The 21,373-nt window shown below is 36.5% G+C and overlaps 2 protein-coding genes across 2 annotated transcripts; both read left to right on the forward strand.

The window, feature by feature from the left end:
- The first annotated feature begins 7,128 nt into the window (after positions 1–7,128).
- Positions 7,129–12,553, forward strand: ASP1 (aspartate aminotransferase 1). The gene is made up of 10 exons (XM_087332425.1): positions 7,129–7,524; positions 8,833–8,918; positions 9,191–9,397; positions 10,067–10,172; positions 10,361–10,465; positions 10,557–10,729; positions 10,816–10,975; positions 11,646–11,741; positions 11,827–11,921; positions 12,167–12,553. Exons 1-10 carry the CDS (start codon positions 7,276–7,278, stop codon positions 12,237–12,239), a joined length of 1,350 nt encoding a protein of 449 aa, XP_087188551.1. The 5' UTR covers positions 7,129–7,275; the 3' UTR covers positions 12,240–12,553.
- A 4,586-nt stretch (positions 12,554–17,139) lies between these two features.
- Positions 17,140–18,342, forward strand: LOC147853764 (aspartyl protease 25-like). Its single transcript, XM_087332538.1, has one exon. The coding sequence runs from the start codon at positions 17,277–17,279 to the stop codon at positions 18,108–18,110; it is 834 nt and encodes a 277-aa protein (XP_087188664.1). The 5' UTR covers positions 17,140–17,276; the 3' UTR covers positions 18,111–18,342.
- The last annotated feature ends 3,031 nt before the right edge of the window (positions 18,343–21,373 follow it).

Below are 21,373 nucleotides of genomic sequence, written 5' to 3' on the forward strand. Positions count from 1 at the left end.
CTTTCCTTCCGTACTATAATAATTCACTTGAACTCGCTTCATTACAAAAATGCAATACTATCATACAAACAAATCAATACTCTCTAAGCTCTTTATTATTTTATTCAACATAGTTAACACTTGCATAACTTAATTAAATTGTTCAACATAGTTAATGAATTCCATTGAGGATATTGTTTTTTGTTTTTTCTATGAGTTCAAAAGTTGGTTATATAGAAAATAAAGTATCACATTGCATTTTTTATGTGAATGGAGACAAAACTAGTTCAAACATAAAAGCTCTAGATGGTGTAGTTGGTTATCATGCTAGTCTTACACAATTGAGGTCTTCAGTTTGCGTCTGGGTTTGGACAAGTAAAGATGCTACTTACAACGATGAGAGTGTTTTGCTCTTTTCTGAAATGACAACTTGAATTTCAGTGTAGTCTTTTATTGAATGTATTGTTGATCGAATGGTGTAGTTGGTTATCACACTAGTCTAACACACTAGAGGTCTCCGGTGCAAGTCCAGGTTTGGACAAGCAAAGATGCTACTTACAACAAGGAGAGTGTTTTGAACTATCGTTTTCCGAATTGACATCTTGAGTAGACCCAAGCGTAATCACTTTAATTAAAATTCATCTCAGCAAATATTCAAATTGTGTCCAGATGGTGTGGTTGGTTATCATGCTCGTGTCACAGGAGTCTCACACACTAAAGGTATCCAATTCGAATCCTAGGTTGGACAAGTAAAGATGTTATTCACACCAAGGAGAGTGTTTTGCTCTTTTCTGAAATGACATCTTGAATTTCTACTAAGAAAAGTATATTGTTGAATAGATCCAAGCTACTTACCAAATGCAATCACATTACTGATCATATGTGTAGATGGTGTAGTTGGTTATCAGGCTAGTCTAACACACTAGAGGTATCCAATTCGAATTTGGGTTTGGACAAGTAAAGATGCTACTCAGAACAAGGAGAGTGTTTTGCTCTTTACCGAAATGACATCTTGAATTTCTACTAAGAAAAGTCTTTTATTGAATAGATCCAAGCTGCTTACTAAATGCAGTCACTTTGCTGATACAATAAAGCATTATTGAAATGTCTAGATTGCGTAGTTGGTTATCACGCTAGTCTAACATGCTAGAGGTCTCCGGTTCATGTCCGGGTCTAGACAAGTCAAGATGCTACCTACAATGAGGAAAGTGTTTTGAACCATTTTTTTCCTAATTGACATCTTGAAAGAAGAAAAGTCTTTAATATTGAATAGATCCTAACTGCTTAGCAAATAATCATTTTAGCAATACAACAATGTATTACCGAAATCTCCAAATGGTGTAGTTAGTTGTCGCACTAGTCTAACACACTAGAGGTCTTTGGTTCAAGTTCGGGTTTCGACAAGAAAATATGTTAATTAGGATGAGCAAAATGATCAGTATCGTTCCTTGGTGCCCATGTTGTAGAAACATCCAAATCGCTTTGGTCTAATTAGCAAATTCATCATCGTAGATGTCCATGAAATTGATTTTCACAAAGGGTCCAGGTGTTGTTGTTGGTTATCCATTAGTGCTATCTTGTTCTTCTATCTAAAAAGAACATAGTCACAAAGACTTCATGAAGCCAAATGCCACTACCACTTGTCAAACTTACAAACACGTGGTGCCCATGTAGTAGAAATTCCAAGTTCAGGTTTGGATAAGAAAATATGCTAATTAGAATGAGTAGGATGATTGGCACCGTTCATTTTTTTGTAAATAATAGTCATTTATTCAATCAAACTATGCGCAACTCATGCATGTATCGTAAGTAAAGAAGAAAGAAGTCTTCATTTCTTGTGTCCATTAAAGCTATCTTTTTCTATTTAAAAAGAACGTAGTCACAAAGATTACCAAATTCATGTCAGTAGATGTCCATGAAATTAAATTTCACAAATGGATCCAGATGGCGTACTTGCTTATCATGCTAGTCTCACACACTAGAGGTCTCTAATTCGAGTCCGAGTTTGGAGAAAGAAATATGCTACACGCTAGTCTAACACACTAGAGGTCTTCGGTTTGAGTCCGGGTTTGGACAAGTAAAGATGTTACTTACAACGATGAGAGTGTTTTGAACTATTCTTTTTCGAATTGACATCTTCAATTTCTGCCAAAAATGTCTTTTATGTGATCCAAACTACTTACCAAATGTAATCATTTAGTGAAAAAAGAAAATATATATTTGAAATGTCTAGATGGGGTAGTTGGTTATCATGTCTAACACACTAGAGGTCTCAAGTTCAAATCTAGGTTTGAACAAGAAAAGATGGTATTTACAATGAGCATTATATTAATTAAACAATAGTCATATATTCAATGAAACTATGTGTAAGCAAAGAAGAAAGGTGTAGTTGGTTATCATGTCTAACACACTAGAGGTCTCAGGTTCAAACTTGGGTTTGGACAAGAAAATATGCTAATTACAATGAGCAAAATTATATTAATTAAATAACAGTCATATATTCAATCAAACTATGTGTGACTCAACTCATGCATGTATCTTAAGCAAAGAAGAAAGAAGTCTTCATTTCTTCCATCCATTAAAGCTGTTTTTTTATATCTAAAATGACGTAGTCACAAAGAATAGCAAATTCGTCTTAGTAGAAGTTCATAAAATTGACCTAACAAATGGCTCTAGATGGAGTAGTTGGTTATCACACTAGTCTCACACACTAGAGGTCTCCAGTTGGAGTCTGGGTTTGGACAAGTAAAGATGCTACTTATAACAAGGAGAGTTTTTTGAGCTATTATTTTCCGAATTGACATCTTGAATTTTTGCTAAGAAAAAGTCCTTTATTGATTAGATCCAAGCTACTTACAAAATACAATCACTTTGGTAATGCAACAATATATTCTCGAAATGTCCAGATGGTGTAGTTGGTTATCACGCTAGTCCAAACACACTAGAGGTCTCCACTACAAGTCTTGGTTTGGATAAAAAAGATGCTAATTAGAGTGAGGACAATGATACTTTTGTAAATAATAGCTATTATTCAATCAAATTATGTGTAACTCAACTCATGCATGTATCGTAACGAAAGCAAAAAGAAGTCTTCATTTCATGCCTCCATTAAACCTACCTTTTTCTATATAAAAAGAATATAGTCACACGATTAGTACATGCCTATAAAATTTATTTTCACAAATGGGTCCACATGGTGTAGTTGGTTATCATGCTAGTCTCACACGTTGGAGGTCTTTGGTTTGAGTCCCTTGTTTGGACAAGTAAATATGTTACTTACAATGCAAAGAATGTTTTAAACTATTTTTTTCTGAATTATCACCATGGTCTCACACACCAGAGGTCCATGGTACGATTATGGATTTGGACAAGTAAAAATGCTAATTACAACCAAATGAAATGTAGTTGGTTATCACATTAGTCTCACACACTAGAGGTCTCCAGTTCGAGCTTGGGTTTGGACAAGTAAAGTTGCTACTTACAACTGGGAGAGTGTTGTTTTAAACTATTCTTTTCCGAATTGACGTCTTGAATTTCAGCTAAGAAAAGTCTTTTATTGAATATGTCCAAGCTACTTACCAAATGCAATCACTTTGGCAATATTGCTAGAAGTATTATGGGCAACAACATTGCAAAACTTGATTCTTTGGGAAAAGGTAAATCGCGAAAAGGAGAGGTTTCATTGTTAATATCAACTACCTAACCAAGGAGAGTTAACAAAACTACTTGATTAATGAAATTTCTTGAAGAATCCTTTTTATTTATGACACTATTTGGTGTTTTTTAAATAGTCTCCTCACAATTTTTTTTATGTTTGATAGGATTCAAAAATTTATTTGGATAGTACCACCACGAAAAATGCAGTCAACGGTTAGAAAGTAAATACGAAACATGTAAGATGTTGTGAAACCGGCTGTGATAGCTACCACATTAGAATCTATTGGATTTTTTTTGTTCAGATTCGCTTTTTGGGAGTAAACTGATTGGGAACCAAATTACACAATCATGGATGGCTAGCCTAGCAATAAGCTAAACCACAAGATAATTTCTAAAAAAGATGTGAATTTAGATTCATTCACAAATTTAAAAATGAAAGAATATGTGTAATATATCAAGTTGATGTATCATTTTTTTAAATAAAGACGAATGTATTATTGAAATGTTCAGATGGTGTAGTTGGTTATCAAGCTAGAGATCTCCGGTTCAAGTATGGGTTTGGACAACAAAAAATGCTAATTAGCATGAGTAGAAATTAGAATGATTGACACCAATTTTGTAAACTATGTGCAACTCATGCATGTATCTTCTTCATAAGCAAAGAAGAAAGAAGTCTTCATTTCTAGCCTCCATTAGTGCTATCTTTTTCAAAATAAAAAGAATGTAGCCACAAAGACTCCATGGAGCTAAATGCCACCACCACTTGTCAAACTTACAAACTCTTGTTTCCCATGTAGTAGAAACATTCCAATCAAGTCCTCATTTTTTGCCTCCTAATAGCACAATCTTTTTCTATCTAAAAAGAATGCATTCACAAACACCTCGTGGAGCTAAATGGCACTACAACTTGTCAACCTTACAAACTTGTATTGCGCATGTAGTAGAATCATTCCAATCCCTTTCTTCTAATTAGTAAATTCACCTTAGTACCCTCAAATGGGTCTAGATGGTGTAGTTGGTTATCGTGCTAGTCTCACACACTAGAGGTCATTGGTAGTCCGGGTTTGGACAAGTAAACATGGTAATTAAAACGAGGTGACTGTTTTGAACTATTCTTTTCCAAATCGACATCTTGAATTTCTTCTAAGAGAAGTCTTTTATTGAATAGATCCAAGCTACTTACAAAGTCTGATCAATGTACCAACTTATTCTTGAAAGGTCCAGGTGGTGTAGTTGGTTATTATGCTACTCTAACACACTAGAAATCTTCGGTTCGAATCCAAATTTGGACAATTAAAGATGCTACTTACAACATTTTGAATTTTTTATAAGAAAAGTCTTTTATTGAATAGATCCAAGCTACTTACTAAATCCAATCAATATACATACTAATGTATTCTTGAAAGGTCCAGATGGTGTAGTTGGTTATTATGCTACTCTAACACACTAGATGTCTTCGGTTCAAGTCCGAGTTTGGACAATTAAAGATGCTACTTACAACCAGAAGCTATTCTTTTCCGAATTGACATTTTGAATTTTTTATAAGAAAAGTCATTTATTGAATAGATCCAAGCTACTTACTAAATTTGATCAATGTAACAACATATTCTTCAAAGGTCCAGATGGTGTTTTTGGTTATTATGCTACTCTAACACACTAGAAGTCTTCGGGTCGAGTTCGGGTTTGGACAATTAAAGATGCTACTTACAACCAGAAGCTATTCTTTTCTGAATTGACATTTTGAATTTTTTATAAGAAAAGTCTTTTTATTGAATAGATCCAAGCTACTTATTAAATACAATCTTTTTAGCAACAACAATATATTATTGAATTGTTCAGATGGTGTAGTTGGTTATCACGATAGCCCAACACTAGTTATCTTGAATTTCTACTAAAAGCAATCTTTTATTGAATGGATCCAAGCTAGCTGCCACAACACAATCGCTTTGGCAGCATTTCCAAATTTGTTTTAATGGATCTATGTGCAATTCAATGATTTATTGTCAACAGGTTTAGATGGTGGTGTTGGTTATCATGCTAATCTAACCCACTCGAGGTCTTTGAATCAAGTCCGGATTTGGACAAGTAAAGATGCTAATTAGAATGAGCAAAATGTAAGGTATTGTTCTTGACAGAATTGACATGTTCTAATTTTGTAAATAGTAGTCATAAATTTAGTCAAACTATGTGTAACTCATGCATTCATCGTAAGCAAAGGAAAAAGAAGGGTTCATTTCTTGCCTCCAATATGGTTGTCTTTTTCTTTTACGTCAAATTAATTAAAAATCTAAATAAACAAAAATACATTAAATTCAATAAGCATTTAAGTTAAATTAAAAAAAAAACTTTAATTAAACCATTAAATTAAATAAATATTTAAGTTAAACTAATAAAATCAATAAAAAACCATTAAATTAATAAACTATTAAGGTGAAAAAAAACGGTTAACCAAAAACCAATAAAGCTTTAAACCGATAAACCTGAGTTTTAGGACCAAACCGAACCGAAATTGAACCATTTATTAAAAGTCCAAACCATTATTATTTGTTGGGACTAATAAACCGTTAAACATGGCTTAATGGTTCGGTTCGGTTCGAGCCGAAACCGTGCTCATCGCTAAAAGTGCGCATGTTTTCATGAAAAAGCAAGTTTCGGGAGGCCAATGGGGGGGACACGGTGTGGTGAAGGGGCTTTCCGAGATGGCTACTAGTGTAATCACGTGGAGGGGGCAGAGTGTGTGTGTGTGGTGTGGTAGTTAGTAGATAGGGAGGTAGGCCGGCGAGCTAAGGCACGCACGAGGGGAAGCCTGGGTGCATTGATCATAGAAGCAGGGTAACTGAAGCAAGTGGGATGGGCGGGCGGGTGGGCGGGCGGGTGGACGGATGGACAAGGAGCTTGCTCGAGGTTTCGGGTTTCCTTAAGGGGGGGAGAAAGGGATGGTGGTGGGGGGCCCAGAATCATTGGGAGGACGGGAGAGAGAATCGGAGGGCCGAGGAAAAAAGGACAAAAAAAGACGCAAAAACAGAATGGATGGACGGTCAGGATGATTTGAGGGCGGGTGGGGGCCCAACTAACCCGTTTCCTCCTCCAACCAAAAGAAAATAATAAGTAAAGAAAGAAACAAGATAAGGGCTCATTCACACCTAATCTCCTCCTAAAAAAGCAGGAGGTAGAGAAAAAAAAAAACAAACAAACAAAGAAAATGAAGCATTTCATATTTTCTCTAGAAGGAAATGTGTTTTATTATTTATATTATCTTCTTATTTGTTTTTTTTTCATTTTTTCTTGCTACTGCAAAAGCGCATCCATAAATTAACATACATAATCTCGATAAATAATCAACTAATAAATTACATAAAAATAAATAAATAAATATCTTACGGAGATTCTTTTTATTTATTTTTATTTCTATTCACTCGATTATTGCTGATTATTTATTATATTTATCATTTATTTTCCATTATTTAGAATTTAATAATTAATTAATTCTTCTTCTTCTTCTTCTTCTTCGCTCACTGTGCGCAGACGCTGCAGAACGCAGAAGCAGACGAAGAAGAAGAAGCAGAAGACGCAGAAGAAGAAGAAGAAGAAGAAGCAGAAGAAGAAGAAGAAGAAGAAGAAGAAGAAGAAGAAGTATCCATGGCGTACGCTAGGTCTTCAACCCGACTATTGGCGGCCGCCGCTGCTTCTTCTGCTCCTCGTGCCCTTGCTCATGGTCCTGCTGATTTTGGAGCTCTTCTTCATGGTTGCCGTGCATCGAGAAGCCGTTTCATGTCTTCTGGCTATGGCTGGTGGAGCTCTGTTGAACCTGCCCCTCGCGACCCTATCCTTGGCGTCACTTCTGCTTTCCTCGCCGACACTAATCCTGCAAAAATCAACGTTGGCGTGGTACGTCTCTCCCTCCCTCCCTCCCTCCTTATCTCTGCCTACTGTCTTTTTAGCACTGTTAAAGCCAGACTTTTCTCTGCATACTCCGTGTTTCTCTCTGTACAATATCCTTCTTTCGCGGTACGATATATGAATTTCTCTGCGTAAGCTAATTTTGATTGTAAGTCTCTGTATGATCTGTGCCATATGATCTTGTATCAGCTCGGTCTCTTCTGGAACGACGACTCATGTTCCATCTCTTTTTCCCTCTCTCTCTCTCTCTCACATGCGCAGTTTCTATCGTCTTAATGTATACAATTCTGTTCGATTTTCATCAGTTACCATCGAAACGGCAGAAGGTCACGGCTTTTCTTATTGTCTCTGTGATCTGTCTCTGCAAAATCGGTGTCTTCCTTTGCTCTCCGCCTCCAGCTCTTTGCGTTCTCGTTCTGTGTTGTTCCATAAAGAAGTTTTGTGTATTAAACATGTCTGCTTTTAAGATTAAGTTTTGATTTCTACTACCATTATCTACCTTGACGTTTGTTTTGTTTTGTCTGTATCTCTTTATCTCTGTCTATTTTAGTTGTTTTACCGTTAGTTTACATCATGTAAATTCCTCAAGTTTCTTGCGTGAACTCATTTATTTACATTAGTTTTTCATGCAAATCATTTGCTTTCTAATTTGTGATTTTGCATCAGTCTGTGTTTTACGTTTTGCCAGCTGCATTTGCTTTGGAGAGGATGCTCTCATCTATCTTATGCTGCGTTGTTGTATATGAGAAATTTAAAGATCGCGTATTTAGATGAGTAGTTTGTATTAATATATCTGAGTAGTTCAATTTTGATGTGTGGGGTTTTCTTCTTTGCAAGCCATCCGTGATTCCTCATATGCTGCTGATTAGAGTTCTAGATCTCATATATGTCTGCTTAGCCTGCATTTTGATGTATATGATTCTCCATTGACCATAGCTTCTTGCGTCCTAGCTGGTAATGTCTAGCAATTTGATTTTGTTTGCTTATCACGGAAAAACAGTGTTCCCAAGCACATTTTTAGTTCCAGATTTATAGATAAGATGCCAATTGCAGCCTAGTATTTTTTTAAACTTAAAAGTGAGTGATCCTATGTTAAACTTGTCTTGCGTAGCTATTCAGCACATGAAGGATTTAGGATGAGCAGTTTTGCCTTCCATTTTGATTATATATCAGCACCAAAAGATTGTATTTTTACCGAATAATCTGCAGATTGAATTATTCCCAAGTTTCTCACTCTGTTGAATTTTCAGATGTTTTCTACTTAGTGTAAACTCTGGCATCTTTATACTTTCCCAGGGTGCTTATCGCAGTGATGAGGGGAAACCTGTTGTGCTTGAATGTGTTAGAGAAGCAGAACGTCGTATTGGTGGCCGCGAGTTAATGTAAGAAACTTATAATTCTTGAATCTAAAGTTGCATGCAATGGATGATGTGTGAGTGAACCTGTGTACATCTCAATAAGTTTGGAATATGGGTCTTTATCAGGAAGTGACTTCAAGATGCTAGTTACACCCATATTTTTGACCAAATATGCATCTAGTGAACTGTGAGATGGTGAAATGCTTATTGTGCTTGAAGCAAGCATTTATTTCAGGAGGATATGTCAAGAATAGGATGATTAAACTGACCGTTTTTTACTCATTCCAAATTCCCAGGGAGTATCTACCCATGGGTGGAAGTGCTCAGTATTGCGAATTAGCAGTGAAGCTAGCTTATGGTGAAGATGCTCAGGTTTTGAAAGAAAAGAGAGTTGCATCTGTGCAAGCACTTTCTGGTACTGGTGCTGTTCGCCTCTTTGCAGAGTTTGTGAAGAGATTTCAACCAGATTCTCCTGCATTTCTACCCAATCCAACGTGGTCAAAGTAAGCCCAATGCCTATAATCTCTCATCATTTTAATGTTTGTTTTTAACATTTATCATTGGTTTTAGTGTGATAGTTCAGGCTTGTTTTTGGCCTTCAGTCACAATGTGTTCACACACTTTCTCACTTCATATAGTTATATTTTTGTTTGCTGTCAGTGATGGCAACATCTTAAGTTTTAACCTACTTTCTCTCTACGTGTTGTATTTTGAGTTTTTATTTATTTATTCTAGTTCTGATATAATTTTGGCTGGTTCTTTTAGCCTTTGGAACATTTTTCACCAACTTCCTTATTCCATTTAAGTTTGTTTCTTGAATTTTGTTTTTTGTATTTGCTTCTGATGATGTTTTGGGTGATTTTACTTTCTCCCTGGATTATATATATATTTAAATTTGTTATGGTATCTAGCTCTAATGTAGTGCTGGGTAGTTTTGCTGCTGTGATCATATTTACCATCTTACAAGATTATACTATTAAATTTAGTATTATTAATGAATCTGTCTTATGAAATTTTGCATTGCATATATTTTATTACATTATCTGTTTGTGTTAAGAAATATTCTTTCTAGTTCTTATGCAGTTTTAGTGATCACAGCATTTTCAAGGATGTTAGTGATTTGGAAATATTCTTTGTAGTTCTTATATAGTTTTTGGATGGTTGCATTGTAGTCATCACAACATCTTCAAGGATGCTGGTGTGAAGCAGTTTACATATAGATATTACAAGCCCAGTACACGAGGCTTGGATTTTGATGGATTGAAGGAGGATTTGAAGGTAACCTTGTCATGCTAGATTTAACATTACTCATTAGGTTGTTTTAGCTGTGCAGCTTGTTTTTTTGAGAGTATTGAATTGTTATGAACTTGGTAAACTTTGCCAAAGTGTTGATTATTTGTAAATTTGATTACTTTACGAAACATAATGGAATGTTGGAACTTTACATCGCATCAAGTCTTTCACAGAAAGCTCCACGAGGTTCCATCATTCTGCTGCATGCTTGTGCTCATAATCCAACTGGGGTGGATCCTACTCCTGAGCAATGGAAAGAACTTTCACAACTTCTCAAGGTGTTTCTCAATAACATCGCTAAATCATCCTTGTGATGATAGAGCATACCAGTTTAAATAGATGATTATAATTGCAATTCCTTTTGTATAGGGTAAAGGGCATTTTCCATTGTTTGACATGGCATATCAAGGATTTGCAAGCGGTGACACTCAAAAGGATAATCAAGCCATCAGGATCTTTTTAGAAGATGGTCATCAGTTGGCCTGTGCTCAATCTTTTGCAAAAAGCATGGGTCTATATGGGCAAAGGATTGGGTGCATAAGGTAGTTCCTAAATTATCTTTTATAGAGTAATATCTGTGTTTTTATTCTATAGTATATAAAGCTGTGTTTCTTTTTTTCATGGCTAGTATTATATGCGATGATGCAGCAGAGGCAACAGCTGCAAAAAGTCAGCTGGAGTACATTGCTCGTCCGATGTACAGTAGTCCACCAGTTCATGGTTCTCTTTTAGTAACAGAGATTCTCTCAAACCCAGATTTGAAGGAACTTTGGTTCAAGGAAGTCAAGGTAATAATGTTGCTATGTTATTAACTTAAACACATTGCCAAATAAGGTTAGAAACCACAATAGAATATTCCATGAAACAAATATCCAATGGACTATATTTTGTCTTCTCAAAAAGAACTCTAAAGGTAAATCCTGGAAGGTGTATAGTAGAAGGTCATTTAAACTTAAGACAAAGCATACAGATATTGTCTCCTCAAAGAGCACGCAGACACAAATTCTTGAAGTTGTATAGCGGAAGGTTGTTTAACCTTAGACAATTATATACAGTCATTGTTTCTTTCTAAAAAAGGAACTCAGAAAATCTCTTGAAATTTTGTAACAGAAGGTTGTTTATTAACCTTTGACGATCATATACATATTTTCTCCTTCTAAAAGAGAACTCAGAAAAATCGTAGAAGTTGTATAGCAAAAGGGCATTTAACCTTAGACAATTATACATTCATTGTTTTTTTCTCAAAAAGGAACTCAAAGATAAATTCTAGAAGTTGTATACCAGAAGGTACCAGAAGGTCATTTAACTTTAGACAATCAGACAGTCTAAGGGACTGATTGAACTCTAAATTCCATGGTTACCTGTATTATTCGATGATGCTATTGTGAAGTCAATCGGAGTAAAGATAAATGCGATTTGAAATTGTGAAGGCATCTTAGAAATATGTCATGTTTGCAGGATATGGCTGATCGAATCATTGGCATGAGAACAACTTTACGCAAGAACCTAGAGGAGTTGGGATCTAAACACAATTGGGAGCATATTACTGACCAGGTAGGTGAAGCTAAGATTTACGTGTTCTGTTTGAATGATTGGAAATTTCTTTTATGGTTAAGCTTTTGTGTGGTCATTTTTCCAGATTGGTATGTTTTGCTATAGCGGTCTTACACCAGAGCAAGTTGATCGGATGACACAGGAGTTTCATGTCTACATGACTAGAAATGGTCGAATCAGGTATTTAGAAATTCTAGTTAATTTTAGGTAGGTAGGAAAACACCAGACTACCCCTAATTTTCTAAAACTTACCAGAAAACTCCATCTTTCAGCTTATGAGTTACCTTGGTAATCTGGTAAGTTTTGAAAACTTTAGGGGACACTCAGGTAGGGGTATTTTTGTAGTCAATAATAAAATTTTGACACATCATATTCTGGTTCCACATAATGTTCAACTAAAAAGTTACTACTATTTTTCTCAACAGCATGGCAGGTGTTACATCGGGTAATGTGAAATATCTAGCAACTGCTATTCATGAGGTCACGAAGGGCGTATAATTGTTTGAATTTGTGTACAATGTTCCCACATCGGGAATATGGTTGCACAATTGCAATTTTGGTAGTAGAATAAACCAATATCAATTTCTTTGTAATGATTGACCATAGGAAATAAAATTAGATCTAAGGCGATAATTGTATTGGATTGTTTTGGTTTTTGGATGGTTGCAAGTCAGGAGTCTTCACCATATAAGACACTTCTCAGCTGGTAATCCAAGAAAATAAAAACCTTGGCAGGGGGAAATGATTGTATAATCATGTTCTAATTTTTTTTCTAATTTATTGTGAGAGAACTCAATGAAGGCTTTTAGTGAGCAATTGACAGATGTCACAGAAATCTCCTCTTATGCTAAACACTGACAGATATCTCGTCTTTTTAAGTAACTAACTATTTAATGCATCGTTTTTAAGTATCACAATTTTTGACATTCTAAGCACATGTTTTGTATGTACGACAATTGTTGAGATGTTAGCACATGTTTTGCATGTTTTGCCGGTTTATACTATGTGTAGTTTACCACAATAGAAATGTTAAGACATCCAGTCTGGAGAAGTGTTTACATGGTAGCTAAAGGCAAGGAGCACAATGAACAGTGCCCGGAATTGAGCATCGATGCATGAAAGAGCTCTTTTTGCTGAAAAAGAGAAAGCATACTTCTGAACTCACATTAAAACACATGTATGCAATGGACACGGTCATTCACAAGTGTACATGTTCCACCGACATGGGCACATATTCACATGCAAAGGCAATTCTAGATTCATATGAACCTATTGACATGACAAAAGAACTGGAGTGGGCTTTCATTCCTATGTAGACACCAACTTTGAATAACTCAAAAGGCATAATCTTGGATCAAGACCTTATTGGTCTTGCCCACATTTTGTGGACACACATGTTTCAATAGTTTTGTTTTTTTATTGCGTAAATAGTGGTGAAAATTCCAAACTATCTAGATTATTTTGGAAATTGAAGGATTATTGCCAAATTCATGGTGTAAACAAGCAATGGTAAAGAGATGCAATTCTAGATGTTTTTTGCCAAAAGTACATTTCGTCAAGTTTCTTATCTTAGAACAAAAGTGTCAGTAACATTTCTTTCTTTTGTAGTGATGTACACAAAGATTTGGATATCCAAAGAGCTTAAGGTTGGATGGTTTTTGTAATGCACCTAGTGAAAGATTTTGGATACTCTTGGATTCATTGACCTTGCATGGAAACTTTAATGCTATTTCATCATAAATATATTTTGTGAGGTTTCTGATTCTACAACAAAATTGTCTAGAGCAAACTCATTTGTTAGTATTAATTTCACAAAGGTTTGTGTATTAAAAGAGGTAGAGTTCCCTTGTAGTGCACCTAGTGCAAGATCTTGCATCCTCTTGGATTCATTGTGCTTTCTAGATTAAATGATCCACAAAGATCTTATTTATCTCAAGGTCTACATGGCATAGTTCTTCCAAATCACAACCTTTGATGTTTGTGGATCAAATTTATTGCATATTGTCATTTTCCTATTATTTTGTTTTGGTTACATTTGGTAAACTAAGTTGATGGCTAATATCATTAAGGTTTGGTCCCATTCTATCAAATTCTACATCTTGGATGATTTTATTCCTACTTTCTTTATCCTTTCATGATGATGTGAAATATGAATCTTTTTAATAATCAAATTCTTGATCCCCTTGTTCATATGCATGCCTCTCATTGTTCGAGTTGTTAGTAGTTACCTCTCTTCTTCTATTGGCCATATAGACAACACCCCATATTATGTGTTTCTAGAATTCATTCTCATACCTTGGTTACACACATATCTATGAATCTCACTTGAGACACCATGATTACACACATATCTACGAATCTCACTTGAGACACCATGTTCAAAGGCTTTATGTACACAAAGCATCATCCTCACATAGATGGAAGTAGACATATCGAAGGTGTTGATCCACCACATCGTTTGAGACAGGGTAGGGCCATCAAGCACGGACAATGGAGACTTTGTTATTTTTCAAAATTCATTAGTCTTTTAGATTTATGGCTATGCAACTTAGACCTAGGCTCATTCAATATCATTAAAGCTTATAAAGTTGTCGAGAATTAGAAAGTAGAAAATGTTATTAACTAAATATAAAAAGAAATTAATAAATTCTTAAACTAAACAAGAAGAAAACAATATAATTTTATAACCCAATCTAATGGCCATCACCAATGGATCTCTAGCTCTTTGAAGACATCTTAATTACCCCTCATATCTCTGGCATCCCGACCATCAAGCACGGACAATGGAGACTTTGAGTTTATTTTTATTTTTCAAAATTCATTACAAGCGCATAAATAGTCTTTTAGATTTATGGCTATGCAACTTAGACCTAGGCTCATTTTGTATCATTAAAGCTTATAAAGTTGTCGAGAATTAGAAAGTAGAAAATGTTATGAACTAAATATAAAAAGAAATTAATAAATTCGTACAAGGCCCTTTTGAACTAAACAAGAAGAAAACAATATAATTTTATAACCCGATCTAATGGTCATCACCAATGGATCTCTAGCTCTTTGAAGACATCTTAATTACCCCTCATATCTCTGGCATCCCGACCATCAAGCACGGAAAATGGAGACTTTGGGTTTATTTTTATTTTTCAAAATTCATTACAAGCGCATAAATAGTCTTTTAGATTTATGGCTATGCAACTTAGACCTAGGATCATTTTGTATCATTAAAGCTTATAAAGTTGTCGAGAATTAGAAAGTAGAAAATGTTATTAACTAAATTTAAATAGAAATTAATAAATTATTACAAGGCCCTTTTGATCTAAACAAGAAGAAAACAATATCATTTTATAACCCGATCTAATGGTCATCACCAATGGATCTCTTGCTCTTTGAAGACATCTTAATTACCCCTCATATCTCTGGCATCCCAAAATTGCAAGGCATCACAGGCTAGTAGATTTTGCAAGTTTCCCTACACCTTCTTATTGACTTTAATCCTCAAATTGGTTCATCGGATATCAAACATCCGCAAAATCAACTGTACATTTATGTTCATACTTGTTGTAATTCAAAGTTGAGTCTTATGATGTATAAATGAAACAATTCATATTGTATATTTGCAAAGTTCGTCCTTTGATGGATAACACTTTGGTAAAAAATGAATTCTCAAGGTTTGGTAATCCACTTGTTTCATTGTTGGTTTTGAATTGTATCAATCTTGAGCATATACTCACAACACATAATCAATGTAAGTGACTTTGCCCAACAACATTATGTGAAAAGTTGCCAAACTCTTCGCATAGATTTACAATGATCAATGAACAAAGTGTAGAAGATATACTGAAGTATGATTTGCAAATTATACTAGTAATTGATGAGAATTTTTATGATATTGACTTCCATCGAGAAAACTAGGATTTCTATGGAAACAAAACTAGAAACCATGCTCCATCACTAGGCTCATGAACTTCAATTCCATTACAGTGCATGATGGGGGTTATCGATTGAGTTGTTGTGGCCTATAATGATCATGTGGCATCAACATTGACTAGTATATATAGATATCGACTTTATTATCATTTCTCAAAGGTCAAATACAAACCCAAGTATATGCACAAGCATATTATGAAAGAAACACGACAATGAAGTAGAAAATCAACAAATCATGGTGTCATAGTAATATTATTGCAACATGTAGATTGTTGATTATAATAAAATATCCATTACCCCATGTTGATCATATATTAAAATTTAAAACATTAGAAAAAAGGGTCTAACCATGTGTATAGTGTGTGTGTGCACAAGATAAGGGCATCTACACATGATGTGGTGCTTTGTCCCGAGGACATAATATGAATAGTGATGATGATCACGATCGTCGATCGCAACACAAATGTATCGACAATATGGTGACCCTCCTTTGTGTTCGTTTTCACACCATGTTTAATTTATTTACTCAAATATTGACCCCTTAGGTACACAATCCAAGGCCTGGTGTTTTTTAGAAGACTATTCTTTGTTCACAAAAACAAACCATTGGGTCAACATTGAACTAAAACAAAACCATTGTGATTAATCAATCTACATACATAACAGCTAGTCATGCATCCTTCACATCTAAATTATCTCCTGATTCTCATCATTCCTTCGACATTCTGTCTCATTCGATCGTACTCAGCATATAGCATTCAATCTGCTCGTGCCGCCCATCAAAAACCCATCGCGATCACATTTCCTGCCTATCACCTCCGTGACCGTCGATTGGCCGATTCGTCCGATCTGCTCGACGATACTCAAGTGCAAACATATCCCATTCCCCATTATGTCACACCATCCTATAACCATCCGGTGTCAACAAGATTGTCGATCCGATCCCGACAAATACCGGATCATGGGGATGATTTGCACACCAAAGATATCATTGCGTCGACATATGAATACTCTATGCCTCTTCGTAGAGCATTGGCCGATCAATCAATCCCCGGCCCTGGCCCCGGCCCCGGCCGGGGGCTGTTGTCGCCGGACCAGCCGCAATATCGGAGCGAGGTTATCACCCTTGGCCAATCCTCGGGTCAATATTTTGCTATTATGAAGCTCGGGACTCCGGCCATAGATGTGGCTCTCATCATGGATTCGGGGAGCGCGCTCGGCTGGGTACAATGCGAGCCATGTGACCGATGCGGGGCACAGCAACCGGGATTCCCCATCTTCGACCCTTTGGCTTCGACTACTTTCGCCACTAATCCGTGTAGCGCGGACGGAACGGGGGAATGCGAGATTAAACCGGGAAACTCGAGCATTAACGACGGCATCACTACATCTTGCACCGGCCCCCCTAAGTCATCTAGCAAGGTGTGCGGCTACTCCGTAACATATGCCGATAATAGCACAAGCTTCGGGTGGCTGTCCAATGACACCCTTACCCTCATCTCCTCGATCAACACGACCGATCTTCCTGGGGGCCTCCTCCGGCACCCCGGCTTCCTCTTCGGATGCGGCACCCGGAACGAAGGCATCGAGACACGGTTCAACGCCTCGGGAATGCTCGGCCTCAACCGAGGCCCGCTCTCCATCGTCTCTCAGCTCGGTGTCGGAACATTCGCGTATTGCCTCCCCAGCCGATTCCGATCGGTCGACGTCTCTGGCTACCTCACATTCGGTGGAGCCAATGCCACCACCACCACTACATCTTCTTCTTCGACACCGCCGGTACTGAAATACACCCCGATGATCCGAAACACCATATCCACCTTCACTTCGCAATTCTACTACCTCGATGTGACAGGCATGTCGGTGCACGGGAGGCGGCTCGGCATCCCGTCGAGCGCGTGGGCGATCGATCCCAGCACGGGACATGGAGGTACCGTCATCGATTCCGGGACCACGATCACGTCATTGGTGGAGGAGGCGTATTCGGTCTTCGTGGAGGCCTTTCACGCGGAGATGGATCCGGGATTGGCATTGGTGGACCACGGGGTGAACGGGGCGACGGTGTGCTACCAGGCGTCCTCCACACCAGCCGTGCCCAACGTGACATTGCATTTAAGTGGGGGAGTGGACCTCGACCTTCGGGCCGACCATCTCTTCCGTATCGTCACGGCCTCCTCCTCCTCCTCCTCATCCGGGGGGTATAGGCAATATTGTCTCGCATTCGGCAATGCCGGGAAATTAGGCGACGGAGCAAAGAACTTCATCGGTAATATCCAGCAGCAGGATTTCCTGGTGCACTACGACCTCGCCGCTTCTCGGATCGGCTTCGCCCCCACACTATGCAATCCAATGCCTAGTGAAGGATCTCCTGTCATTTCAACATACACCATCCTCCTATATTATTCTTATCATGTGATGTTCATGGTTTGCATCTTAATCTTGTAACCTTAGGACCTTATGTATACATGAACCACACACTCTCGTTCCCAAGGGAAAATGGATCACAAACGATCTACTTCATTGGGAAATTTCTGAGCAAACGGATTTCTTAGGGCACTACAATGTCAAGTTAAAAGTTAATGCCATTTGTCCCCACACACCGATCCATTGGTTGTGCTCCAATCGTATGGCACAAATACCCCATATCGAAATAATGGATCCTCAATATATATTACTCTTGTTATGTAAATTCCATTGGTTTGCAATTTCATGTACATAGATAGATAGATGAGGCAAATATGTTGTATGGTCAAATGAGTCCTACTTGGGGAAATGCTCTCTTGTCGCAGTGGGCCATATATGTTGCTTGTCACTTGCAAAAGTGAGGAGTCAGAAATTCAAAATTGTAATTAGAAATTACCATGATCTTCTTGTGACATACTTCTTGTACAAACGTTTTGCGCATGGTAGTAGTTGGTCGTGCTTCGTACACAACACATACATTGAAATTGAAGAAAATAGGTATGAACTTGTAGGTTCCAACCCTGTCCTTTTATGGTTACTTTATTGGTGACTTCATGTGGATGGGAAGCATTTGCTTTTGACTTTCATGTTGTAGTAACATATCAAACTTAGATACACGTGCTCACGGAAACATTCTTCACATTAAGATTAGGAATATTATGTTGATTTTTTCCCTTAACTTTTTGTAACCTTGTCTAGTTTGATTATATACAAGATTCTAACGTCTTTCAAATGTGTGTTATAAATCGGATAACACAAGATATCACACATAGTATCACGATTCACATTTATGTAGTTGAATTGAATTTCATCACAACAATATTCCCTAGGAATATGCACTAGAAGTAGGGACTTACCCTTTCAACGTCACAATTTCAAGATGGCCATTAAATAGAGAGCAAAGAGATCTCATGGTTGGGTAGGTCATGCATGTAAAAGGACTAAATGTTTGAATAACCAGAAAAAGGGCAAAAACCTTTGGATGCTTCAAATCCTGGTAAATTAAAGTTTGTGTTCCTTGGATTCATCGACATCAATCACCCTACATATGTATGTAGCACAATTTAAATTCATGCCTCGACAAGCTAGTCAACAACTTCAAGCTCATATGCTTATTTCACCATGCAATGTTTTTACTTGGCTATCCACAATTTGCTAACAGGGTCAACTACTAGGAGTTCCAAAACCTACTTACACACATTAATGTCTACAATTATATGAGATGGGAATTACAAAATCTATTTTTTGGCCTATCCAGAAGTGTAGACCTAAATTTATATTTTCCTTGGTTCAAACTGGGAGGTAATATGGCACCTAGTTGATTTGAGAAGAAAGAAATTCTCCTTACACATTTATTCATTTGATTTATTAATCCCATCACACTAGTTTAGAGAACATCCTATATGGAGACATGAAACATTGCTAGGTATATAACATCTCTATATTATAGATCGTAGTAAAGGTTCCCATTTTGTCTCCTCCTCTTCGATGTAATTGTCATGTATCTCTCCTCTTCTCTCTTATATATTGCTTTCTTAATTTATTATCAAATAATATTATTATCATCATCATGTGTTTAGTTTCCCTATGCTTGCCTAACACCACATCAATTGGTCTAAAATGGGTGAATATGTTGACTGGGATTTAATTGATAATAGAAAAGTAAGCTAAGTTCATAATATATTTGTGATCTCTAAAGACAAATCCCCAAGTATCTTTGCCACCCTTGCAAAATGGTATTTCGTTGAGACAATTCATTACTATAGACGGAATTTCAACAAAGTACCTACAAATCATGTATTAATATCGATAGATAAGTAAGCACATAGTTAAGTTCAAAATCATATTACCGATTATTCAAACGTACTCACTAGTACATTCTAAAGCATATCTCCTTGTCTACTATTTGTGTGATCACGTTGAATCCCTTAATAAAATCCCTCACTATACATTTTTATATAATTGACATATAAGTACATTTTTTCCCCTCATTTCACACTCACTCACATATGACTTAATTGACATATTGGTACATTTTCATCTAATTGCATGCTCATGCACAACCAACTCATTCATTCCGGCATTTGGAGCATTTCAATAGATACATTTTTTGATTGAAAAGGAATAAACAAACAAAAGCGAATTTAGGATATGCTTTTTATTTTTATATAATGGCGTGCACGATCAACTCGTTCATATAGAGTATGTCAATGGATGCCTTTTTTTTATTAAAGAAGTATAAAGAAACAAAACAAAAAAAAGAGATATTATTTCATTTTTAGGTGATGATGTTGAGCCTCTTTAACAAGTAAAGTCCGCAATGTTTGAAGTCTATTGCACGATTATTGATGCTTTACACGCTACACATTAAGTTGTAAGCAATAATTATAAGTGTTTATGAGAAGACATATTAAGGTCATGCAATGAAAGGATTACGTGGAGCATTCTTATATATTATGGAGCCCATGCAAATTGTTAGCATTGTCTTTGTACGCGCAATGTTATTGTTTACATTTGTTTTTAAAAAAATTTCCAACAATGGTTTGTAATATATATTATGTCTAAAGGGATTTAACTGATATATGGACATTTCCAAATATTCTTAACAACTTCATCATGGATTTAAATGTCGCCATGTTGTTACGCATGAAACTTGTTGTTAGCGTGTCAAGACTTGAACCCATGTTTTTTTTCCATAAAAAATATCCTCCATTGGTATTAACTTAAAGTGGCCAAAGTCAATATATAAAATAGTCAACTATTACAAAGAATATTGCAACATATTAACTAGAAAACTATTGAACACTCATGTAGCTTCCACAATCCAACCACATTTAGTATCCATATCAAGGAAGGAATTACCACCAACAACAATGGGTTCAAAAAACCCCTCTTTTTACAAGCTGAATATGGATTTTTGACCTTTAGCACTGGAGTCTATGCCACTGCAAACTTGAAATCCAAAGAAACTATTATTGCATCTGGAGACACTCCCTCAAGTTGTGAACAAGCTTTGATAAGGGCCACAAAAATGTGTTGTACCATATATTGCTCAACATTCCTTCTATTTTGATGCAGTTTGATAGCATCATATGGCATTCTCCATCTCACATAATGCCTGCTAAGGACAATGGATGACTGCTCATTTTGATTAGCCAGCTTCTCCAAAGCACGCCTCAACCTTACTTCCAAGGTTCACAAAGATAGGTTACATCTCTCTAACATGCATACAAAATCAGCCACCT

The sequence above is a fragment of the Azolla caroliniana genome, unplaced genomic scaffold, assembly GCF_043228905.1.
Source record: "Azolla caroliniana isolate FFs.n. ecotype wild unplaced genomic scaffold, voAzoCaro1.0.p SCAF_16, whole genome shotgun sequence".
Classification (NCBI taxonomy): domain Eukaryota; kingdom Viridiplantae; phylum Streptophyta; class Polypodiopsida; order Salviniales; family Salviniaceae; genus Azolla; species Azolla caroliniana.

Coding starts and splice junctions, on each gene's coding strand:
- ASP1 (XM_087332425.1), top strand. CDS start 7,276: ATGGCGTACGCTAGGTCTTCAACCCGACTATTGGCGGCCGCCGCTGCT. Junction 10,976..11,645: donor TTTGGTTCAAGGAAGTCAAG/GTAATAATGTTG, acceptor TCATGTTTGCAG/GATATGGCTGATCGAATCAT. Junction 11,922..12,166: donor ACTAGAAATGGTCGAATCAG/GTATTTAGAAAT, acceptor TTTTCTCAACAG/CATGGCAGGTGTTACATCGG.
- LOC147853764 (XM_087332538.1), top strand. CDS start 17,277: ATGCTCGGCCTCAACCGAGGCCCGCTCTCCATCGTCTCTCAGCTCGGT.